Raw genomic sequence first — 27,249 nt, forward strand, 5'->3', positions numbered from 1 at the left:
AGCGTAAACACTTAAAGAAGAAGAAGCTTACTGAAGCTATTGCTTGAGCACCAAGACGCTCGATTTGCAGGTCATCAGAAGACTCTACGATCTCAGCCCTATCACGAGGCATAACCACGCTCTCGGACCAAATAGCTATCGCCTCGGAGCTTCCCACGACAGTGTCCCTCCTCAGTAGGCCCCAGGTCACAGTAAAAGGAGAGGTATCCTCATTAAGGCTAAGAGGCCTTTCAGATATGAAAGTTGGAACGACCTCTTTAACCGTGACCGAAGGGCCATCACTAATCCTGATCCGCTTGTCGCGGTGAGTCTCAACTGCGGAGCCCTTAGCAGCACAGGCCTTCCTTTTCTTAAAAATATTGTCAAGAGCTACCTTAGCTGCACAAAGATACATATATATAAGATAAAATGATAGAAGTATGGATCTAAATAACGAAGTAAAAAGGGGAAAGAAATACCATCGGGACCGAGGTCACTTAGACCAAAATTTTACAAATTTCCTTCTGAAAGGATGAGAGCGCAATGATGCAAGTTATCAGCTGTGATGGCCTTGATGGCCGCATCTTCATCTATTCCCAATTTTAGGTCTCTTAAAGAGCCGTTTATACTTTTTGAAATATTGGGCCTGAAAAAATGGTCCCAACCCTCCTTGGCATCCAAGTAAACATAAAACCACTCGCTCTTCCAAGTTGGATACGAGTCGGGATTGGTGCCAGAAATAAAGCAAGAACGGGCCAAGGATCTATGAACTATTTTGACCCATCCTTGGTCCTCAGAAGCATTTACAAATTTAAATAAGTAACGAAAAACACAAACGTTGGGCTCAAAACCGTGTTTACGAGATTGGGCCATGTAACAATGAATGAAACGCCAAGAGTTGGGCGTGAGTTGGGTTGGACAGACACGGGCCTCAACTAAAAGGCGGAAAACAAAGGGGTGAGGAGGAAGTCGAAAACCGGCATAAAAGGGTTTCTTTATATATACGAATAGCCCCGGGTTTTGGGTAACAAGCCCTATCATTTGGGCCGGGAGCCTTGGCCCTATAAGGAGCAGAAATACCAAATAAACGAGCTATAATACCTACTTTTTTAGAATCATATTTAGAGGGGTAGTTATGAGCATCTAAATGAAGCATGTTAGGGAAGGCTTTCCCAAACTCGGTTAAAAGATCCCTAAGAGAAATAACTGAAGAGTGAACTAGAATTTTTTTACCTCAGCTTGCCCTGGAAGGACGGGGAGCAGCTTGAGGAACCTGGGAGTGGGATGAGTCAGAGTACGCCATTAAAATTCTTGCGAAGAGTGCTTGAGAGCCCATAAAACCCTTGAAGGTGGGGAAGGAGATGAAGATTCAAACAGAATCTTCAAAGAAAACCCAGAAGACGACGAAAGCTACGGAGGCAAAAGAGGCCGGAAATCGCCTTGTGGTGGCAAAGAAGGAGAGAAAATATTGCAGAGAGAAGGGAGAAATTTTTGTGAAAGTGAAGTGTGAGAAATGAACTCACACTCCACTTCTTATATAGCCCTTCATGAGGGAACTCAACCGATATTGGGCTAAAAAGAAATGGGTCTGTCAAGTCACAAAAGGCGGGAAGCCTATAAAATTTGAATTTTATAGTATCCTACCAAATTCGGGAAGGATCTAGAATGTTCTTTGCCAAAAAACCTGAATTTTATGAAAAAACCACAAGAAAAAATATGCAGAGCCCGAACCACGTCTAGGAGATATCATTCCTAGGCGTAGTTAAAACCATGTCTCCTAGGCGGGGGTTACCCGTGCCTAGGATATATTGAAGGATAAAGGAGGTCAAACCACGTTTAGGAGACATCATTCCTAGGCGTGGTTAGGACCATGTCTCCTAGGCGGGGGTTACCCACGCCTAGGATATATTGAAGGAATGAAGGAACAAACCATGCCTAGGAAGCATAATTCCCAGGCTTAATTCACAAGTTGCTTCCTAGGCGGGGGTGACCCACGCCTAGGATTTATTGAGACATGAAAGCCAACCACGCCTAGGAGATATAATTCCTAGGCGTGGTTCAAAGGTTGCTTCTTGAGCAGGGGTAACCCACACCTAGCATTTATAAAAGGATGAAACCAACCACGCCTAGGAGACACAGTTCCTAGGCGTGGTTCACAAGTTGTCTCCTAGGCGGGGGTGACCCACGCCTAGGAAGTATGGGGAGAAAGCCAACAGCGCCTAGGAGACACTGTTCCTGGGCGTTGTTAGTAACATTTCTCCTAGGCGGGAAATTAGAAAAATTGCTAAAAATTCCCAAAAAATAGGGAGAAATAAGCAGAAAAATCCAAAAAATTCAAGAAAATTAGAAAATAATTTTCAAAAATTATTTTTGATAAAATATAATTGAAAAATTAAAGAAAAAGTACCTATGAGCATTAGAATATTCCGTAAAAATAGACGAAATCCCATAAATTAAGGAAAAATTCCTGTAAATTAGGAAAAAATCCCAGAAATTAAGGGAAAATTCCTGTAAATTAGGAAACAATCCCAAAAATTAAGGGAAAATTCCTGTAAATTTGGAAAAAATCCCAGAAATTAAGGAAAAAATCTTGTAAATTAAGGAAAAATCTTAGAAATTAAGGGAAAATTCCTGAATAATACCAGAAAGTTCCTAAAAAGAAGGAATAAGGTAAGGAAAGTAGCAGGGAGGTTCAAAAACAACCCTGAAGCCATGTGGAAGGCAAATCGTTGTAAATGTGTAGGTCGCTCCACACTTTACGCAAAAACGATACCCTGTAAGTGAACAAATGAACTTAACTTCTGCGAAATCTTCTACGGTTTTCCAGAAGTTTGAGGGCAAATGATAGGGGTGAAATAAACCTTAATTACGTCATTAATGTTGCATTAACTACATCTAAGACTGCAAGGCCCATTAAAGAAGGCCATATGTATGACATTCAGACCAAGAAGGCCAACACATTGATCAGCCCCAAGAAGGTTAACACATTGATCAGGCCTGATGGAACAAAGAAGGCCCAATAGCCCTGGATATTTATTAATTTTGTAATTAATAAATAGGGAAGATTAATAGCTCATTAAATGAGTCCAGTCAGTGATATAAATCTATAAAAGATAGCCTTGAGGGCACCTACACCAACAAGGAGTCTGAATCATTCATTTTAGGACTTCAAAGTCTATCCAAAGTCTGAGACTTGTTCAACAAGTCTCCTAACCCTAGTCCAATTCAAGTACTCCCAATATCTATATAAGGCGTCTCAGCCCTCCTATAAGAACTATATTTTTTGGTTTGATTTTTTAATTCACAGAGATACGTAGGCATCTCCTAAAGGCATAGTTAATCTACAAAACACGAGAGCAACCATTAAAAGCCTTGAGCTCCCGAACCTTAGTAATAAATACAACAGTTAATATAACCTAAGTTTTTATCCCTAACAGGGTCAATATTTTTTTTATCATGGAATAGTGCTTAAATTATTAATCACTGAATAATGATTCAAATTTGAATAACCGTTATTCATTGATCGAAATACATTTGAATATAAAATAAAATTTTGTTCTTTTACATATTTTTTCTTTATTAAATTTAAATTGGATAATTATTGATTAATTAATATTAATATATAAATTATACTTGATAATTATATTTTAGAATAAACTTTAAATAAAATACATGAAGTGCACTTAACGATGCATTAATTAAGCATTTGTGGAAAAATATACCAATTTTAAAAATTATTATGTATCAATGATATTTTATATGTAAATTAATAAAATGAATTTATTTTTTATTAATTATTTATACAAATTGTATTTGTTTATGTATATTAGAAAATTACATCCTTAATTAAATAAATTACTAAATATAATAAAATTAGACTACACATTAAATTAATAAATATTAAATAGTAGTACATTATTTATATAATATAATATGCAAAAAGTAATCGCGATCACGGTGATAAAGTTCATCAGAAATATTAATCATAAATTTGAATTTTTGGATTAGAAAAGATTACCTTAGACCAAATTCAAGGTACTGGTATAACCGAGCCGAGTTGAATACCGTCACGCTCGACTCGAGTTTAATTAAAAAGATTGGACTTGAGCTCGAACTCGAGTTCAATTGTACCTTTAATTTCAATATCGAAACTAGTCTAGTTAAAAGTTTGTTAGGCTCGAATTCAATTCGAAAGCTCAAATCGATTTTACCAAATATTGAAAAAAATTTAAAATAAGATTATTTCGGCTCGAGTTTGATTTGATTAAATATATTATATGTAAATAAAAAAATTATCTAAATAATATTTCTAGGAACAAATTAAAAATAGTAAAAACTCAATAAGACTTGAAAACCATATGAGTTCAGTAATTTGAATCTCGAGCTCGGCTCGTTAAAATTTTTTATATAGTTTTTGCTCGAGCCCGAGTCAATTTTTACTTAGCCGAATTTAAATATTTTACTAGTAGAGTTCGAGGAGCTCACAAATAATTAGATTCGTTTGCGTATTAACTCTGTTAAAGGAGGAATTTGGTTAACAAAGATTTGAGGTTCGCGGCCGGAATCAAGATCAGCAGCGAAGGTTGGTGTTTAGGGAAATCACCGGAGTGCGTTGATTTGTGCATACGAAACGACTGAGATTGCTCGGGTTTTATATTTTTCTTCTCGAGTTCTCAAACTCGTACCCTCACAATGTGCCTACGTACCTCCTTTTATAGAGGATCAAGCCGAAATAGTTCTTGGGGAAAGGGAAACATAGATGGACTTAGCTTTTCATTCCAAGGCCCAATAGGAGTTGTCAAACCAACTTCCTATTATAACTTGAATATTGATTTGTTTTAGGAATACCCAGTGATGCATCATAGTCACAAAGGCTCAAGGCTCGGTTACGACTACGGAACTTCACGGATAAAGAAACTCCTTGGCCGGTGAACATAACTACAAGTAATGACATGACTTACTGCAAATACTCAAGTGCATCCTTACCCCCGGTAAGGATAACCCTCTAGACTACATGATAAGTGATCTCAAGCATATAAGTGTAAAATACGAGATAAACCCAAAGTCTCACAATGGGGACAACCCGTCCAATACAGAGACAGGACTCCCAAAGCATACACAAAGTGTTTACGATCGCTTCCATACGAGGGAAACTTGCAAGATTACATAACGACGCCTTCAATATATTTTCCAGGATGACGGGCTCCTGGAGGCCCCTTTTCTTCTTAGGGGGCGCCCTAAGAAAGTTGGTCGGAGGCACCTGCACGCTTAGGGCGTGCCCTAGGAATGAGAGGTCCCTTCAGGGTTCCTCATCTTCACTTTTATTCTCTTAATGTTTCATTCACTTCTCAAAATGTTATGGGAGCAACCTCTTTATATATTTTGATAGTTATTGATCTTGTATTGCGGAGCGGCCACCCTGTGCGACCATATAGCATGAGGCGCGCCTTAAGGGGTTTTGGGACATTTCCCCGGAGCCTGGATTATTCCTTACTTATTGATAGCTCTAGTCCTTCCCCTAGTTTCAATGGAGCTTTTAAGGACTTCTTCACCATTACTTGTCTGTCTTCGTCGTCTTCTATTATAGCAGCCGTAGTAAAACTCTTGCCGTAGCGGCCATCACATGCCTGCTTCACTATAATCATTATATGCTTTCAATGTAACAACAGTCGTAATCCTTCATATAGAATCTCATCAATCTTTGTCGTGATTCCTTATCGTTGATCATTGTTTCAAGCGGTACCCATATCGGGCTAGCCCTATATAGGGGACGCTCGGATCATTCCTTACTTCATGATAGATCTATTCCTTCCCCTAGTTTCATTAGAGATTTCAAGGACTTCTTCGACAATACTTGTTCGTCTTCGTCATCTTCTATTATGGCGGCCGTAGTAACACTCTTGCCCTAGCGGCCGTCGCACGCTTCCTTCACTATAATCATTATATGCCTTTAATGTAAGGACCATCGTAAGCCTTCATATAGAACCTCATCAATCATCGTCGTGATTTCTTATCGTTGATCATTTTTGCAAGCGGTTCCCATATCGGGCTTGCCCTATATAGGATGCGCCCGAAGCAGGGCTAGCCCGAAGCTCCAGAGATGCGTTCTCCGAAGTTCTTCCTTCTTCTCTCTTGACGGGGATCCGACCATTTTTTTGAATACCTGATAAAAATACCCGTGACGATTTTATGGTATAATAACTAACCCCTGATTTTCTAGTTTGTTAAAGATAAAGTGGAAAATTTTCTTTGCTTCCTTCAATTTTCGTGAATAATTCTAATCTTGTCGTTCACCATATCTTCACTTCAACTTTTGCTAATAAGCTTCCCTCCACAAATATGCGTAAACTTTTTCTTCCATAAAAAATGCGTCGGTTGACAAAATTCGTTGTAAAACTTTCTTATAAGTTTCCATGACCAGTATTTCAATTTTTATTCCGTAAATTATTTCGCAAATATTTTCCGTAAAATTTTTCTTCCTTCCCATCTTCAGGGACGCATGGGGCGCTCTCAACCCCTCGGGAAATCATTCCGGGGGTTTAAGTTTTAAGAAATTTGAACCTTGCTTTCTTATAAACTTTCCTTCTTCCTCATTTTACTTCTTTATCTCATTTTCCAGTATAACACCCATCTTCTCCAAAATCTTCAAGAAGCTTGGATTTGGCTCATTCTTGGCTTTATCATTGCTTTTGTTCCAACTTCTCATTCCTCTTGCTCTAAGGTATCTCTTCATGCTCTTTTTTCCAATTTTCGCCATATATATTGTTAGACCTATGGAATGTAAGCTTCTTAAACTCCATGTTCTTCCCATATCCTTTTATGTATATATGTATGTATAGGTTTTATATACCACCCTTTGATCTTTTAGCATCTCTATTTTAGTCACCAATTATGTTTGTAAGTATCTTAAAATATGAAAATTAGGATAGAAAGATCGCTTACTTTTGCTCGTGGGTGGTTCCTGAAGCATGTCATAGGGCTTTCGTATTGCATCCTCATTTTTTTCTTTATGGGGTGCGCCCGAAGCCTTGTTGCTTTAGGGTTGCGGCCTCCGCTATGCGGGGTGCGCCAAAAATTTATTTGAATTGTGAGTCGTAACCTAATTTTCATTTTTCCATATCACATTCTTCTTGCGTGAACCGTATTGAGTTGCTTTGTGTGGTTCTTTCAGGTATGGCTCCTTGGATCCCTAATTTTTTAGGTCTTGTCTGGCTCTTGTGAAGATGGTTCCCGAGAGGGATGTTACTAAGCCTTCTTCATAACACGAGGTACGCCCTAGTTTTCCTCCCATGGAAGTTGTTTAGGCGCTTCCAGTCCCTTCGCCGAAGGGTACTAGATCTCGCTTGAGAGTTTTTACTTCGAAGAAGGTGAAGGCTTCTTCTTCTTATCCCAAATAGAATCTCAATTGGGTCTTTTTGCTGTATCTTTTCTCGGGGCTGAGGAGTTGACCTCTTGGTAGAATTTGTCATCGACTAAAAGTGATCGCACAAGAGTCATAGCCGCCGCGTAATTGCTATTACTTTCTTTGAGGGATGCTTCCAGAGCTCTTGAGGATAAAGCTTATCTTGATAGTCTTGACGCGGAGTGAGAGAAACTGATTTCCTATGCCACTAATGCTGAAGAAGAACTAAGGAAAATTAGCAAGGATAAGGATGTTACCATTGATGAGCATGATCATGAGTTAAAGCGGTATGGTCAAATTATCTATGATTTGCATGATTCCTTGGATGCAGCCCTTATTGAGATGGGTAAGCTTCGAGCTCAGGTGAATAAACTCCGAGAGGAGCAGCATAATGAATTGAAGAAGAAGGGAAAGATTTATGATACGGATATTGAGAAAGGATTTTCTATGCTTCTAACAGGGTTCTTGGCTAATGATCCTACTTATGACTACAGTTCCTTTAATGCGGAGACATAGTCATTTGTTACCGATTTCAAAAGGGACAATGAGTATACCAGAGCTGCAAGGAGGGTCGCCTTAGGACTTGATTGTTGATATCCTCAAGCTTTGGGTTCTTCCGTCGCAACAGAGAGCATGATAGAAATTGTAGCTGAGACGACTGATGTCGTTATTCCTCATGACATTATTGTTTCCCTAGGTGATGTTGTTCCTGCGAGTGATTTTGTTTCCATTACGGCTTCTCCCCACATAGACTCTCTTCCGTCTACCACCCGAGAGTAGGGGTGTGCTTCTTAGGGCCTCTACATCTTGTGCTTTTCATATAAGTTTCCTTATAACCTTTATAATACTATGACTTCTATTCGAGGTGCGAGCCTCTGTAAAATCCTTGTAATTTATACGAACCTATTTACTTATGGCACTTTGCATTTAGACTTCATTGCGTGCCTTGTTGTATGTTATTGTTTCACTTTTTCCTTAAAATATTTTCTTCTGGAAAACGTTAAACAATTAAGGAACTTATAACTAGAATGAAGTAACTCCAAAATTTCTCCCCGCGAGGGTGGGGGATCCTTTTCGGGCGCGCCCTAAGGAGTATATGGCTCCTTCGGGAGGATGTGTTTCTTCTGACATATTCGGGAGATATTCATAATGTTCTTAAAAATTAAAACCAGATGATAAATGAACTCATAGCTCTAACAACTTAAACAAAACAATTTCATTATCGGAGCATGACCTCCTATGGTGTGCCCTAAGAGGTGTACTCCTTCGTCAGGAGTTTTTGATCCTCTACCTTTGCTTGGGAGTTTCAATTTTTCGGGGAGCTAGGGACAAGACAAAAATCAATAAAATATTAACATAAGTTTCTTGAAAATACTCTTATGGTAAACCCGCTTCTGGGTGCGCCCTAAGAAGCGTAAAGCTTCATTGGCAAATTTTGCGTCTTCCAGTTTCCTGGGATACAATCCTTCTCTTCTGCGATTAATATAACTCAAAATTATTGTAATAACAAAGAATGTCTTCAGTTGTGTACTCACTTTTCTCCTTTGGTATCATCTTTGCTGGTTGATCAGCAACTGCAACAGAAAGCTTGGTAGGCTTATATGATCCATCATTGATTCTATTAAGGTATTCTGGATCTGTGGCTTCCAGAAACATAGCCATCTTTACCTTCCATATAGGATACTCAGATGCTCTCAGTATGGGAACCCTAATACTCTCATATCGATTGTGAGTTTGATTGTTTTGAGTATCTTGAGTTTTGGTGGGCTTAGGTGGGGTTTGTGTTTCTTCAGACATGATTGTAAACTGGATCTTACTATTTGTAAATCAACAGAGAGGCTCTGATACCACTTGTTAGGTCACACAACACTATAGAAGGGGGTTGAATATAGTATTTATACAATCAAATCGATTTAGAACACAAGTATATAACAGTAATCAAGTATATTCAATATAATAAATTCTGTTACAATAGAACATTTGTTCTCTCTCAGTGATGAACAATATCACTAAGAGCTGCTAGGTTACAATGAATAATATTCTCGTGTATGATAACACTTATAGTGTAAACCCTAAGCTGTGTTTATATAGTACACAGTTACAAGATATCTTCTAATTGATATGGAATATAATTCTGTCTCCTAAAATATATCAATCAGATATTATCTTTTACAAGTCTTCGAGCTATCCAACTCTTCATGCATATCTTCTATTGTTTTAGTCCAGATCCTCTCCTGTAAATCAGCCACATTCCTTATCTGAAGTACCCGCACTTAAGTCCTGATATAAATCCTGACGGCATTAAGTTCTGATATAAGTTCTGACTTTAGTAAGTTCTGATTTCCAGTAAGTCCTGATATTAAGTTCTGAAACTAAACAAATCAGATTAGACATAACATCACAAATAAATCTAACAATCTCCCCCAACTTGTAAATTATGAAAAATATACAAGTTAATAGATTTGATGATGCCAAAAACATTTAAGTACAAATACAATGAGAGTTTATTTAGACAACTAACTACAACTTACAGTCCTTGCAACTTTTACCAATTTTACAGAGTCAATCTGAATCCAAAGTGATTCTTGACAAAGTTTGATATCAGCTTCTCTTCTGCATTTCTCAGGACTTGAGCTTAGTGTAGCCTTGACTTGCTTCATTTCTTCATCTTGACTTCCAATCTGGTAGATTGCAGTCCTAAGTGCTGAAATGTGGTTTCTTTCCAATCCATCACCAAGTCTGATTACCCTTGGATGAGATGAGTCTTCATTATAGCACAGACATTTCTCTTTCAGAATAACTTCAAGTTTAGCAGAATCCTTCTTCATTGGAATTTCACTTCCATCATCTTCAAATATATTTGGAACAAATTCTGCAACCCTTGATCCAGAGATTCTGGCTTTATCCCTTATGGTCTTCATTATGAAATTTGACCATCTTCTAGTAATCTCAGACTTTATCTCCAAAAGATAATAAAAGAATTGAAGTTCTTTTAGAGATTTGTTCAGCACATCTGATTCTGACATTCTGTATGTTCTTCCATCTTCAAGAAACAGAATCAGCTTTTCTTTGACATTACTTTTATCATGAGCATCCAGTACCACTTGAATAGATATAACCTTGTCAAGGTTTCTGTGTAACTTCTCAAGTGGTTTGTCAGTTAATAAGAATGGATCTCTAGTAAGTACTTCAACTCTTGTCTTGATCTTGTCTTCTTCAGAACCTAATCCAGCTCTGTCTCTTGCTTCTCTGGCTTTCAATCCAATAGTCATGAAATCAGATAGCAGTTGATTTTTCTTAGGATTTGATGGTCGAACATTTTTCCATAGGAGTTTCCTCTTATCAGTAATTGTCATCTTGTTCAAATCAACTTGAGCTCTGCCAGGGGTTGATGTCTTGATAACTTGTTCAGGATTTGCAGATTCTTCTGTAGCTTCACTCTGAAAAACTTGAGTTGTGTTAGAGGTTGTCTTAGATTCTTATGTTATCTTCTTTCTTTTTAGAGTTTCAACAGTTTCATCTTCTGCAACTGTATCATCATAAACTTGAACCATTTTGCATAAAAGTTTTATCAGGATTTAAGGAATCTTCATCTCCTATTTCTTTGCTGGTTCATCAATCTTTCCTTTCCCTTTTTCCTTGGGATTAATTTCTACTTGTGATCTTGTCTTGGGCTTTGAAGCCTCAGAAGTTTCCTTGATCACAATGCCTTTTGCCTTAGGCCTTGGAGGTTTCTTTGCATTAGAAGCTTTAGATTTAAGATTTGTCTTCTCAGCTGCAAATCTAGCTTCTTCCTCCTTTAAAGTCTCTAAATCCATTCCAGGATTATGCTTGAGAAATAATCTTCTAGAAATTTCTTCGTCAAGTGTCTGAATCTTTAGATCTTTATAATAGACTGTAGTCTCCCTTCCCTTAAGCTTCAGAGTTTGCAAGAACTTCTGAGAGTCTTGACTTCCTCCTTGAATGAGAAGATCAAAACTTGATATCAGACTTTGATCATCTGAACTTGCTTTCAAAACTTGAGCATTCACAGCTTTAGAACTTGTATTCTTCTGTGTAGAAGATTTGCTAGAATCAGAAATTAGTTTCTTTGAAGAAACTTTGCTGCTTTGCCCTTGACCTTGACCTTTGCCCTTGCTTGGGTTTCCCTGGTCATCTCCTTTATCATCCTTCTTCTTCAGTACTTGACTAGTTGAGCATTTGGACTTAACTACCTTCTCCCCCTTTTTGGCATCATCTGGTAGTAGTAGAGAGAGAAGAAGTTCCACTGAAGATTGAATTTCATTCATTTGAGTCTGTTGAGAAGCTTGATTCTACATGACCTCATTCAGTTGGGCCTGTTGCTTTTCTTGAACTTTCTCAATAGCCTCTACTTTTTCATGAATAGGTCTGATAAACCTGTTCTTGTCTAGCATTAGCATCAGGTCCAGCTTATCAATATTTTCCTGTAGTTTATCAACCTTGGCATGAGTAATTGAGTGTTGACCTTGAATACTTTTAGTACTGAGAGCTGTGACTTTAAGTTGAGCTTTAAAGTCAGAATTTGTCAACAACTCATCAGCTTTTGCAATATGTTCTGACAGAACTTTGGAGCTGGGAATAAAGTCAGATTCATTCCACTTCTTGGTCCACTCAACTTCTCTGTGAGTTTTTTCACATGGAACAGGAGCATCTTGTTCAACATATTTCAACAGTTCTTCCTTTCCAAGAATTGGAGCTGGAGTGTTTACTGGAGCTGACTCTCTAGAACTTGCTAAAAACTCATCATTTTCTGACAACACAAAAGTGTGTGTAGCTGAAGGAGATTCTGGTATAACTTCATCTGTTTCCACATCCAGAATTGGTGTGGTAGGAACTTCAGCATTTAGTGGAGAAACAGGTGGAGTTGTCACTTGTCCTTGTGGTGCTTCTAGATGCAGGACAGATGGAATCTTCAGCCTATGAATGTCAATTTCAGGACTTAATCCTGAATCTTCAACTGGAACATTTTCTTTGATAGGAGAGACAAGAGGTGTGATCACTGTGTCATGAACAGTGTTTCCAGGTGCTGGAAGGGCTTCAATTACCATAGGTTGTGATGAGATCAGAGATTCCTGATCCCCTTCCTCAGTTTCTGTAGCATCCTCAGATTTAGGTTGTGACATATGCCTTCCTTCTCGCATCTTCTTGGATCTGGACTTTGGTTGTGAAGGTGTTGCATGAGCAATATCAGAACTTGAAGTTCTTTTCCTTTTTAAAATTCCAGAACCCTCAGCTTCAGTTTCCTTCTGAGGAGTTATCTTTTCAGCTGTACTTCCTTCTGAAAAATTACATTTTCAGCTTCTAAATCTACAGGTTCTGATGTGGGAACCTGTACCTGTTCATCTTCATCTGATTCATCTCTAAGAATCATCCTTCTTCTCCTTAATGGAGATTTAAGAATAGATTTTGCTCTTGAAGATTTTACAACTGGCACTTTTTGGGAAGTACCAGAGGTTGGTTTGAAAGTAGGTGTTGATGGTTGTGGTTGAGAAGATTGTGCAGGTTGGAAATAAGTTCTGATGGTAGGCTGTGGTTGTGGTTGAGAGGATTGAGCTGGTTGAGTATTGGTTGTAGGTGCTGATGGAGGTTGAGAGGGTGCAACTTCAGGAAATTTGGGTGAGTATGTGTTTGGGTCAGAGTTTACTAAGAATTGTTTTACTGATGTAGGAATTTGAAGGGGTCTTAGTATCTCTTTCTTATTATCAGTAGATAACAAGTCTGTGAAGGCCCTTTTAGCAAGTTTAAAAGGTTGAATTGTCTCACTATAGTTTTGAGGCTTATCAGGACAACAAAAACTGTAAATGAGTTGACAGAATCTAGCAAAGTACACAGTATTTGGGTCCTCATTCATCCTATCCCCAATAAAACCCAAAATTGCAGTAGCATAATCAAAGTGAGTTTGATTTAGAAGTGCATAACTATTTGCTGACTCAGAATGGGAATGTCATCAAAGTTGAAGCATTTGTTGGCAAAAGCTCTGGTGATGCAGTCAAAGAAGAAACTCCACTCCCTCCTAATATATGGCCTCTTCAGTTGTCCCAGCTTGAACAAACCTTACTCATAGCCAAGATTGGCCATCATACACTGTAAAAGTGGCTCCTCAATCTGAGCATTAAAAGTGCAATTTTCTGGTAAGTGCAAAGCCTGTCGAACTGTTGACAAAGTAACCAGATGCTCATCTTCCCCTGTTGTGAAAATGATACTTGGAGACCTAGCTTTACCACCATCATCATAAACACCACTCCTCCAAAACTCCAGTATTTGAGTTCCTAAGAGTAATTGTGGTTGGGTCAGAGCATACTCAATCTCACTACGAGCCAGAAAGTCTTGAATAAAATAAAGATCTGATGGAGCATCATCCTTGCTGAGAATAGCCATGTAGTTGTTGGGGACGAACTTGGATCCATTAAAGATGATGTCCTTGGGTGCCATTTCTATAAAAAATTAAGTGAAAAGTTGTGTGTACGAAAGGTATTTGATAAAATGCCTGTAAGATTTAGCTTCAGAGAATATTAGAGAGTGAGAGAGAGAATAAGAGAGATTAGAAAATAAAAATAGTAGGTAAAAGATTGTAAAATCTTTTAACTCTCTTATTTATACACCCCACATGACAACGGCTAATTTTGTGTAGCAGAACATACTTTTTACACCTGGCAGCATGGAAACAGTCAAAAAAATAATGAGTGGGCACGGTAAACATGCAGTAATTATTGATCACATGCTGCTACCAAAACAAACACGCAACCCATTAACCAAATGATTATCACTGTTTTTATCTCACTTAATTATTTTCTGACAAAATATAACTGTTACAATAAATACTAAAAATAAGCCAAGTAATTAAATAATGCCACATAAGCATCAGAGTTTCCTTCAGGATTTGCATCAGAACTTGACTATTATCAGAATTTAACGGTCATCAGAACATAGCTTCTGTACTCAAAAAGTGAATGTCTGTTTCAGGGATTCTTCACACAAATACTGACTGGTTTCTTCAGAGTTTAATCATCAGAACTTTCATCAGAACTTGTCCTCAGAATTTATGCAAATAATACTTAACTGTTTGTCAGAAACAACTTAATCACCACAGTAATTTTCATCATTCATATGGAGTGAGAGTGTGTGCATTTGCAAATGATCAGATAAAGATTAAATTCTGATAGACTTCAGATATCTTAGAAATAAAGCCCTGCTATCAGACTTTGTGGAGAAAGCTAGCCCATGAGTTTCTTATGGAGATGGCAACATGGGAAAGACTCTGGGATATAGCAATATCAATCTTGGGAATGTTATAATTGAATCAGTAGCTCTTATCTCAGGACTTAAACACAATCTGCTAAGTGTGAGTCAAATCTGTGACAGAGGTTATCATGTGGATTTCTTTGAAGAACACTGTGAAGTTGTAAGTAATTCTACAGGCAAAATGGTTCTGAAAGGTTACAGACATGGTAACATAAATGAAGCCAGACTTTCAACAAGTTTTGATGGTTCTACAATCTGTCTGTTAAGCAGAGCAAATTTACAGTAGAAAGAATTACACTAACTTTCTTTAAAGAAGGTTTTATTTGATAATAATCATAGTACAAACTATGATATTCCTTACAAGTATAAATGGAATGCCATAAACTACCACAATGAGAACAAGGATTTTATGGTTTAAATCTAACATACTGACTCTTAACTCCTGATCTAGGAGGTAAAGAGTTTATATCTTTATTTTTCCTGCAAAAGAAGCAAGATGGTTAGAGTTTCCACAATTATAGCATTTCTTTCTAGGAGCATTAAGAATAGACATATAATTATTGCTTTTATTCACACCTTCCTTTCCATTCCTATTTTTCCTAGCTTCCTTTACCTTGTTCACATTTCTGATCTCTTTCAGCTTATGCTTAAGCTGCTTCTTTTTCATTAAACCTATGTTTACTGAAGCTGGTTTGTCATGTTTTAATTTATCAGAAGTTGACTTTTCTTTGACTTCTGTCTTAGAGTCTTTCATCTTTTCAGAATCAGACATAACAATTTTTGCTATAAATTTAACAGGATTAACTTTAGGCTTTTCAGCTTTCTTGGTAAAGTTTGGTTTAGATGACACATTTTCCTTTCTTCTTTATCATCTAGGTAACCTAGACCTTCTTTCCAATTTCCATTTTCTAAGATTTTCTGAGTTGTTCTTCCAGAGTTAGTCCAAGTTTTGATTATCTCCTTTTCCTTTTCCAGTTCAGATTTAAGAGATTTATTCAATTTTAGCACTTCATCTCTAACATACAAAGCCTCATCTCTTTCTTTATGAGTTTGATGGAACATAACTAACTCTTTTTCTAAGAGCAAGACTTTCATATGTTAGTCTTTCATTTGTTAAAGTCTGATCTCTAAAACTAATGAACATGGATTTCAGATATAATCTTAGCTCAGAAATATCATCAATATGAAAAGCAAGAGTTGATTGAGGTACCTTTAATATAACAGCATCAGAACTGCTATCAGCATTTGCCATTAAGGCATAGTTCACCTCATCTTCAGAATCTGAAGTGTCTACCCAGTTTTTCTTCTTTGTGATAAGTGCATGGCCTTTATCACCTTTTCCTTTCTTGCAGTCAAGAGAGATGTGGCCTCTTTCACCACAATTGTAGCATTTGACATTTGAGTTGTCTCCTCTGTCAGACTTTCCTCCTTTGCCTTCAGACTTTTTGAACCCTTTCTTTTTAGAACTTCCACCTTTCCTGGAAAACTTCTTGCCCTTTTTGAATTTCTTGTAGGCTATCTTTGTGATACCCTTCACCATAAGAGCACACAGTTGCATCATCTTTGCATCAACATCAACTTCAGATAAATTGTCAGATTCTGAATCATCATCATCAGAATATGATGACTCTGAATCAGACTGTATGATGATAGCCTTTCCCTTTCCCCTCTTTGAGACAATCACTTTAGGAGATTCCTCCTCAGATTTAAGAGCAACTGTCTTTGACTTTCTTCCATGCCTTTTGCTCCTTTGATCCATCTCAAGTTCATGCGTCTTGAGCATACCATAAATTTCATCAAGAGTAGTTTCAACAAGGTCATAGTTGTCTCTTATGGTAGTAGACTTCAAATACCAATTTTCAGCAAGTGCTAAAAGGAATTTTAGATTTGAATCTTCAAGATCATATTCCATGTCCACTAGTGACATATCATTCAAGAGTTTGGCAAACCTGTCATATAAATTAGTTAATGACTCATCAGCTTCTGAGTCAAAGTGCTCATACTCTTGAGTGAGTATAGTCTTCCTGTTCTTTTTGATTGCATCAGTTCCCTGGCATCTTGTCTCCAAAGCATCCCATATCTCCTTTGCAGTCTTGCATCCAATTACCCTGTTTGACATAATATTGTCATTGCACTATGAAGCAGATGCCTTACCCTTGCATCCTTGGAAATAAATGAGATGTCTTCAGTTGTGTACTCAGTTTTCTCCTTTGGTATCATCTTTGCTGGTTGATCAGCAACAGAAAGCTTGGTAGACTTATATGGTCCATCATTAATTCTATCAAGGTATTCTGGATCTGTGGCTTCCAGAAACATAGCCATCTTTACCTTCCATATAGGATACTCAGATGCTCTCAGTATGGGAACCCTAATACTGTCATATCGACTGTGAGTTTGATTGTTTTAAGTATCTTGAGTTTTGGTGGGCTTAGGTGGAGCTTGTGTTTCTTCAGACATGATTATAAACTGGATCTCACTATTTGTAAATCAACAGAGAGGCTCTGATACCACTTCTTAGGTCACACAACACTATAGAAGGGGGTTGAATATAGTGTTTATACAATCAAATCTATTTAGAACACAAGTATGTAACAGTAATCAAGTATATTCAATATAATAAACTCTGTTACAATAGAACAGTTGTTCTCTCTCAGTGATGAACAATATCACTAAGAGCTGCTAGGTTACAATAAATAATGTTCTCGTGTATGATAACACTTATAGTGTAAACCCTAAGCTGTGTTTATATAGTACACAGTTACAAGATATCTTCTAATTGATATGGAATATAATTCTGTCTCCTAAAATATATCAATCAGATATTATCTTCTACAAGTCTTCTAGCTGTCCAACTCTTCATGCATATCTTCTATTGTTTTAGTCCAGATCTTCTCCTGTAAATCAGCCACATTCCTTATCTGAAGTACCCGCAGTTAAGTCCTGATATAAATCCTGACGGCCTTAAGTTCTGATATAAGTTCTAACTTCAGTAAGTGTTAGGTCACACACACACACTGTAGAGGGGGTGAATACAGTGTATAGTACACTCAAATCGAACTTTAAGAACTTAAGTAACAGAAAACAAACTTTATTGAAACAATAAACTCTGTTACAGTATGGAACTGTTACCTCTCAGTGATGAACAAATATCATGAGAGCTGCTAGGGTTACAATGAATAATCTTTTCTAATAATGATAACACTTATAGTGTAAACCCTATGTCTGTGTTTATATACTACACAGTTACAAGATAATCGCTAATTGATATGGAATATAATTCTGCTTCCTAAAATATATCAATCAGATATCTTTTCTTCCAAGTATTCCATTCTTTACGGAATTCCTTCTTCATGCATATCTCTTCTTATGTTTATCTTGATCTTCTTTCCTTTAATCAGCTACTGTCCTTATCTGATTATCCTTCAGCACTTAAGTTCTGATATTTATCTTCTGATAACATAAGTACTGATATCCTTAAGTCCTGACTTCCAGTATAAGTACTGATCAACAGTTAAGTACTGATTTATCCTGTTCAAATAAGATCTGAAAGCTAAACATAAAACATATTAGCAATGACATTATCAAATATATCTAACAGTAAGTTCTGATTTCCAGTAAGTCCTGATATTAAGTTCTGAAATTAAACAAATCAGATTAGACATGACATCACAAATATATCTAACACTCTATATCTTCAAGATAAAAAAATTTTAAATAAAAAACTTTAATTTTTTTATTAATAATACGCTCTAGTGAAAAAATTCACACTAGTCCCAGACGATACTATTGTTGGTTGGGGAATCAAAGAAACAAATGAAAGTAAACATCCTACAACTAACGCTAAGTGAGATAGTACATGCACTACCCCTAGGTTAGCAGGAATTTTATTACCACAAGTATACTATTCACGTTAAGCCCTACTTGAATCAACTATATTTCATATAAGTAAGTAAGGGGTCGAAGCCATGCCTTACTGGAAGTACATTCATCGATGTTCCGCATTCCAAGCTCGAGGAATAGGTTTTTCGTTCAAATCCTCGAGATAATATGTTCTTCCCAAAGTATTGCTTGGACTTTTTAAGGTCCTTCCCAATTAGCTTCGAAAACTCCATGGCTAGTTATATTTGTATTAGGCATGACCTTTCTCAACACTAAGTCACTAACTTTTAATGGTCGTACTTTGACCTTTTTATTGTAGAACCTGTATACTCATTGTTGATAAGCCGCCAATTTTACTTGGGAGGCTATTCTGACTTCTTCCAATAGATCTAACTGAATTTATTGCATAACTTCACTATCTTCATAACATAATTTGCTTCTGCAGAAAGATCCATCTTCAACTTCTACTAGTACCATGGCTTCACAACCATATATCAACATGAAAGACGTTTCTCCTATAGTAGATCTAGGAGTAGTGTTGTATGACCATAGTACCTATGGGAGCTCCTCCGGAAAATCTCCCTTGCTATCCTCTATATTAGTTTTCAGTGTGTGCTTGATGATTTTGTTTATAGTTTCCGTCTGTTCGTTGGTTTGGGGATGATATACTGCGAAGAAATCTTTTTATATCTTCAAGTTTTCACACAACATCTTCAATTCTTTTCTGTCGAACTATTTTTCATTATCAGAGATTAGCTTATACAGAATCGTAAATTGACAGAACATATATTTGTAAATAAAATATACTATCTTTTTTTTCGTAATCGTTGCTAAGGGCATAGCTTCCGCCCATTTGGTAATGTAATTCACAGCTACAATCGCATACTTGACGCCCCCTTTGGCTTTGGGGAGTTCCCCAATCAAGTCAATCCCTCACATGGCGAACGGCCAAGGACTCACCATAGTGGTTAGATGAGTTGCTGGTATGTTGGAGAAGTTTTCAAATCTTTGATATTTATCACATGCTTTAACTAATTGAAACGAATCTTCCCTCAAGGTTGGCTAGTAGTAACCCTGCCGTAATACCTTCACTGCAAGTGATCCACCTCCTGAGTGGTTGTCCCAGATTCCTTCATGTACTTCTCTTAAAATATTACAAAAGCCTTCTCCCGCAATATACTTGAGTGAAGGATGATTAAAACCACTTTTGTATAACTCACCATCATATTCCACATATCGTGCTGCTTTATATCGGAGTCGCCTTACTGCCATCCTATCATTTGGAAGTGTTCCATTCTCCAAGTATTCCCATATAAGAGTCATCCAAGTTTCCTCAGATGAGCTATCAACTTACATAACCTTCACAGCGGGACACTAGGTTTCTCCTGGATCTCCAAATGAATGACGCCCAGTAAAGTTGCTTCCTTTTAAGAGCCCCATTTTTCCAAAGCGTCGGCATTACTATTTTCTCCTCTTAGGATTTGATTAACTCTCACTTCTCTGAACTTGCGAATGAGGCTTTGTGAATTTCTTAGATACATCTCTATCTGTGATCCTCTAGCTTGAAATCCTTCGTTCACCTGATGTACAACCAACATGAAATCACTTCGAACAATTAGATTTGCAATATTCATCTCTAAAGCTAGTTTTAAACCACTTATCAAAGCTTCATATTCGATGTCGTTGTTAGTAGCCTTCCATGAAAAGTGTATCGCACTCATAAGTTGATGCCCTTCGGGACTTTCCAATACTACTCTAGCTCCAGCACCATCGCGGTTAATAGCTCCGTCAATATGTAATGTCCACCAAGGTTCAAGGATCTCTTCCTTGTCTAGACATTCTTCATTTGTTGGCTCTATTGCGACTAATGCTTTCTTTCCATCAAAACCTTCAAGAGGAGTCTCCAATATGAAATCCTCCAACACATGCCCTTTAATGGCCGATCTTGGCTTGTACTCCAAATTAAACTGTCCTAATTCGATAGCCCACTTCAACATTCTTCCTAAAGTTTCCGATTTATGCACAACATTCTGTAATAGGTAAGTTGTTCTTACTTCAACCTTGTGACCTTGAAAAATATGGCCAAAGATTTCTTGTAGCTAGTACAAGAGCATATACCAACATTTCCATGTTGATGTAGCGTGGTTCTGTGTCAATCAACCTTTTGCTCAAATATATACCGGATATTGTTATCTTCATCTTCTCGGACTAGCACATTGCTAATTGAATACTCCCAGATGGCCAGGTAAAGTATCAAAATTTCACCGTCTATTGGTTTAGCTAAGAGAGGTGGAGAACTTAAGTGTTCTTTAATCTTCTTAAACGTTTCCTCTCATTCTTCCGTCCATACAAAATCTTTCCCAATAGCTTTTATAGCTTTGAATAATTCCTTGAACTTGTCCAAAAATTTTGAAATAAACTTATTTAATGCAACGATCCTCCTGGATAAACTTTGAACTTGTTTGACAGATGCTGGTGATCTCATATCTAACAAGGCTTTGACTTTTTCCCGATTCACTTCAAGACCGCGATGATTTACCATGAAGCCTAGAAACTTCCCAGATTCTACGCCAAAAATGAAATTTCGAAGAGTCAGTTTCATCCGCGATGATTTTCGTAGAATGTTGAACATCTCATCTAAATATTTGACATTATCCCTGGCTTCTTTTGATTTCACAAGTATGTGTTATTCCCAAACAATCTAACAAGTAGAATTAAAGAAGGGGGTTGAATGTAATTCTTAGTTTTTTTAAATCTTTTGAAACTTCTTGCAATTATAAATATAACTGTGTATGAATATGCTAAGTGCGGATAAGAAATATTCTAGTATTCAAACACAAAGTAAATAAACAAGGATGTTTAAAAACTTTCTGGTGGATTGTTGTTTCCACCAGATATATATATATATATATATATATAAATGTAGAAGATCTCTGTGATACAAGAATGCACACAGCTGCTTACAAGTAAATTTGCAAGGAGATAACTTAAAAATTCTTAACTGATTGTGCCTTATCTATTTCTCAGTTCTTTCGATCGATGTTTTTCTACTTGCTACTCTTGATTTATATATTATCAAGTTACATGTGAAAAGGATAAACTAATAAAACAAACATATCTAAGTCTAATCACATGTTTCTTCATTTCTCCATCTAGCATCTTTGTATTTCTTCAAGTTAGCATGGAAATGGAAATGCTTCTTGATCTTCATAATCCTGATTACAGGATGCCACATTCCTTTTGTGTATAATCAACCCATATGACTGTCAAGTCACTATCAACTTCTATTTGAATTTATTATCCGTTGAGACTCAATTGAATCATCCGTCGAGTCTCTATTGGATCATCCGCCGAATGTGACTTGGGTCATCCGTCGAAGCCTTGTAGAAATATCCGTTGATAGTCTTTCCATAGCAGTTGACTCAATTTCACTTATACAAAATTACAAGACATCTAATATATACAATTAGTCAACCTATTTTACATATCAGTCTTGTAGTCATTATGTCTTAAAATATCCTACAACTTCTAATTCTCTAAGACATTACATTACACAGGAATGTGCTACAAAATTTTATTTAAAACATAAGATACTCATTCAACGGATGACAGAGAAGATTATCTGTCGAAATCTACAAATTCACTTAATTAAATCTACTAAGGTGTTTTGGTAAATTATCATCAAGCCTACAACATATTCCTAACAATCTCCCCCAATTTATGTCTATTATAATTGTCTCAATTGTGTGAAGTGCTTCACAGATTTGTCTTGTTTCTCAATTGGACCAAAAACCTTTTCAATTTTCTCATCAATTTTCTTCATTTGTTCCTTCAGCTTGGGCTTAGTTGCTCCATTTAAAAAGGTAATGGTTGGAATAATTACTTTGCTGACTTGAATGTGCACATCCTTCCCCCCTTATTAACTTGGACAATTGCATCTTTCTCCCCCTTTTTGTTATCATCAGGTTGAGCAGGGTTGGAATGTAATATCCGGGATATATCGTGTAATTATTTTTGCTATTAAATAATTATTATGTGTGTTCAGTATCTATTCTGTGAATTAATTGTTAAGTGTTATCGGTGTTTGGATATTTAAAAATATTATTAATTGAGTATTTTAATTTTTATATGTCCAAAATAAAATATAGATAATTTTTATATCTTCCTAAATATTTTTATGTTGATTTATGAATTTATATGAATCATATGAAATTTATAAAATCTTTTTCCGAGTATTTAAAATCTATTTTATAAAAACGGGAACCAATCGACGTCAACCGTAATTACGTTTTTGGAACCCGAAACTCTTCTGAGAACTCCTTCCTAACCTAATTGTAATATTCCGAGCATTTTCCATGTTTCGACTTTTTCGATCCGGCGTACGGTTTATCCTGCGCGGGTCCCGGCGCAACATTTTCGATACAATATTCGTTTCGGTAAATCAATAAAACCCGTATTTTCGATAAACGAGAGCTTTTTATTAGACTATCACAATTATCACTTCGTAATACGTGTAACCAGGCGCTGAGACCAAGACCGCAGTACAAATTGTACTGATTTGGATAATTATCCCGAAAACCGATACCGTTTGGATCAGTTTTTACAAATAAACGTACCGTTTTATATCCGGAATGATCCAACGTGATACTAATTTCCCGTAAGTATAAATAGCCTTTTACCGTATTTTATTTCATATCAAAATGATTTGCAGACAGATAATTATATAATTTTACAGAGAAAAATCCTATATTCATAAACCTTTCTGAGAATCAAACCACAAATTCAAGGTGTAAGTGAAATCCGTTTGGAAAGTTGGAGTAACCAATTTGAAGGTCTCAAGGAGTACTATCAGATTCCAGGACCTGTTTTACTGCAGAATCAAAGGTTAATTTTATATAAATTTAATTATTTTCGAATTATTTTTATGAAAAATATGAATTTTTGTTCGGATGATTGTTTGTATGATTTGATGATTGCATGTGGTAGAGCTTGATTTTCTGATGATTTTGATATATTATACGTCTGATTTGGAGTTCAATAACATGCTCAAAAGTAGGTTTAATTTTCAAATTTCAAAATTAGGGTTTATAACCCGCATGAATGTTTTCAATTGAAATTTGGGGGTTTTTGATCCAGGGGTTATTAGCTGTTGATTTATAGTGGGTTGTGTTCCTTATGAAATTTGCAATCGATTGGTATATAGCTCGTTAACAGAGGATTAATGGATCGAAGGGAGTTGTGTTTTGAAAGTTTTCGATGTTCGCCGGAAACCGGCGATGTTCTTGGCCAATTTCCGGCCAAAACAGAGATGATTATTGAGTTTTGATTGCACGAATAAGTTGCTGGTAACCTGTGGACAGTTTGGTGGCCTGAGGTGGCCGGAATCGTGTTCTCCGGCCACACTCCGGCGAGTCGACGGCAGGGCTGGCAAAATTGCAAACAGGCCCCTGTAGTTTTGTAGATGATGAAGTTTACTCCCTGTAGTTTGCAAAGTTTTCAAAAATAGGATTCCTGTTTATAAAAAGTTTAAAAATCATATTTCCTATTTATTTTTATTATAAAAATTCATTTTTAATTTCTGAAAATTCTAAAAATTAGTATTTTAATTTCGAAAATTATTTTTAATTCAAAAATAAATCTGAATTAATTTGTTAATTAATTTCAGTTGATTTTTATTTAATTAATTGGCCAATTAATTCAAAAATTAATTGATTAATTGATTTAATTAATTATTAATTGATTTTAATTAATTATTTAATTAGATTTAATTATTTAAAAATGATTTAAAAATTCCAAAAAATAGTTTCGAGCTTTAAAATATTATTCTAAATTATTTCCAAGGCTCGATAATTATTACAAAATTGTTTCGGAGCTAGAATTGGCCAACCGAACCCTGTTTATTAACCCGAAATTGATCCAACGACCCGTATTAATTCTGAAAAATATTTTAAAAATCATTTTAAATACCCGAAAGCATATTTATGACCCGAAACTTCTTTATAAATGATATGTCATTGATTACGTGATGTATTATTGTTATACGTGACTTGTTGATTGACTATCGGTCTATATATTCGGTGTTTACTTGGTTATTGCATAACTTTCAATCCGTTAATCGGATTTGGGTGAAACGAAGGGTAGATAGAAGTATGTGTTGAATAAAATCCTGTGAGTTGATGATTGAAAGATGCTTATCATATGTGAGCAGAAGAGGCAAGACGTAGGAAAGGGAAACAGGTAGTTGAGGAGTAAGACGATTGTGATTGGAAGCGAGTGCAGGATAGTAAGCTAATACCAGGCAAGTATTCTGAACTTTCTCGAGATATTGTAGTACTTGATAGTCCTGTTGATATTGCAAGTGCTTTGAAGCACTGAAACCTAAACCCTGATTTCAGTTATTGTTCTTGAGCCATGAACCTTATTCTTTCTAAACCATTTATTTTTGTATACCCAAACATGAACCACAAATCTATGATACTACTCCACAAGTACATACAAACTGAATACCAAACACTAAACTGAATTGCTTATATACTCAACCCATGATATCTTATGCTTTAAAAGACTAAATCCTTGAAACCCTGAAACGTTGATTCCTTTGTTATCCAATTCTTTCATTACCCAACATCCAAGCTTTGAAATCACCTAATTGATCCTTACAAGGGTTGAAACCCTTTCATTGTTAAGTATTCACTGTTGTTAATTATTCTGATTATTGTTATTATTGTTTATTCTGTTATTATGTTAGAATTAGATTGCTTTTATAAAATTGTGGACCAGATTCATGGTCAGACCATTTAATGGTCAAGTTAGGCCAATGCGTGCCTTGGATCCAGTAGTTAGAGCAATGCTGTGTGCTTTGCTCGGGGTTAGTGCGTGACTGATCAGCAACCTAACCTTGGTTTTTAAAATAAAAATATAGTATCCAATTCTAAATCATAATCCATTGTTCACTTGGTATCATAACCATATTCACTTGATGATCATTATTCTCAGTTTTGTCATTGTGACTTGCTGAGCTAGTTAGCTCATTTATGCGATGTTGTTTATATTCTTTCCAGGTAAAAAGGAACCAGTTGGTAGCAAGGATCCCCAGCCCAGTGCGAGAGCTAGGGATTAAGGCTGTTGGAGCTGAGCTAGTAGGCTTCTTTTAGAATAATTTAAAATTGTAAAAGTTTGTAATAAGTTAATACTCAGTTTGAGTTTGAATGGTTGGGATTTGATCGGTATGTAATATATTAGTGTGTTTGGCTTGTGTGCATACTTTCACCTATTGCGATTCGTGGTAGTTGATAAGTAGGGTCATTGCATATTATTATTATCTTTAATATTGTTATAAGCAGGTTATAAATAAGGTATGTGTGTGGACCCCAAACTTCTGACACAGGTTTGGAGGGCGCCACAGGTTTGGTATCAGAGCTACAGGTTATAATCACTGACACAAGCCTAGGTTGACGGGAATGGGTAGGGGGTTAGGATTAGAAGTAAGGCATATGATGATAGAATGTCGAGAGGTTGAGTGTTATGATATAACCGGTATTAGTATAGTTCGCGTCGTGGTTCGAGATTCTTATATTACAATATGATTTCAGATAGCAGAGATGGCCGACTCTTTTATTCCCGTATCAGCTGATCACTCAGAGCCTTCAGTTGGAGTACCAGCATCGGATCCACGTCCTGTTATTCCACCAGCATTGGCTATTCTACCTCCACCGGTGTTGCAGCCCGTACCACTGCAGGCTATTCCACCTCCAGGCATGAGGCCACCTGTCAGAGGACGCCCACCTGCTGACTCAGGCTTTACTGGTCATTCAGTTACATGAGTACCTTTTTAGTTCTCTTCTTATCCTGTCCCTTATCATCAGTTTGAGGCTTGCCTTATGGAGCAGCGATTCCTTCAGGGTCAGATTCAGGAGTTACTATATATCATGCGTACCAGAGAGGTTGGGAGTGGTGAGAGGCGACTCAGAGAGAGGCTACAGGTGTTTCGTAGGATAGCTGCAGTGAGGATTGCTGAGGCTACATATGAGGACATCACCCCTGATTTCCTAGTGGAGTGGGCTAAGTGGGTTCTAGAAGAGCTTGAGGAGATTGGAGGTCCAGACTTGCCATGAGTCAGAAATCCAGAGACGGAGATGCTAAGCAGTGTTGTTATGGTTGTATAGTATGTACAGTAGTGTGTAGTGTGTATCAGTAGACTTTTGAGTTGTATTTATAGACTAGCTATGCTGACTAGTGAGTAGGTTATTGTAGCCTTTTTGCTTTTACTTTCGAAGCGTCTTTACGCTTGTACTACCCTAAAACTTTTAATCTATATATCAGTACCTTTTCTTTTCCAGCACTATCATTTACTTTATCGCACCTATTTTACTTTACCTTATTTATTGCACCAGTTATACCCTGTGATACCATGTACCCTGTTTTCCATAACTGTTTATATTCTGTAAAGAAGCATGCAATTTACTTAGTTACAACTGTTTTCAAAAAGAGATATTCCTGTTTTACAAAACTTTTCCTTTATGCAAAGATTTGATTCAAAAGTTAAATAAATTGTTTGATTCTTTACAGAAAATGCCTCCTAGAAGAAATACCCGCACCAACACCCAGAATGAAGAAACCAACAACAACAACAATAATAACCAAGATGAGACAAACCAGAATGTGAACCCAGGACCCATAGACCCAGCAATAGCCTAGATTCTCCAAATCTTGGCCCAACAAACAGT

General features: G+C 36.7%; 1 protein-coding gene across 1 annotated transcript; it reads right to left on the reverse strand.

Annotated features, from left to right (window-relative positions):
- Positions 1-19,950: 19,950 nt before the first annotated feature.
- On the reverse strand, positions 19,951-20,520 carry LOC141690028 (uncharacterized). The gene has a single exon (XM_074494606.1). The coding sequence runs from the start codon at positions 20,518-20,520 to the stop codon at positions 19,951-19,953; it is 570 nt and encodes a 189-aa protein (XP_074350707.1).
- Between the last annotated feature and the right edge of the window lie 6,729 nt (positions 20,521-27,249).

The sequence above is a fragment of the Apium graveolens genome, chromosome 2, assembly GCF_009905375.1.
Source record: "Apium graveolens cultivar Ventura chromosome 2, ASM990537v1, whole genome shotgun sequence".
NCBI classification, from domain to species: Eukaryota; Viridiplantae; Streptophyta; class Magnoliopsida; order Apiales; family Apiaceae; genus Apium; species Apium graveolens.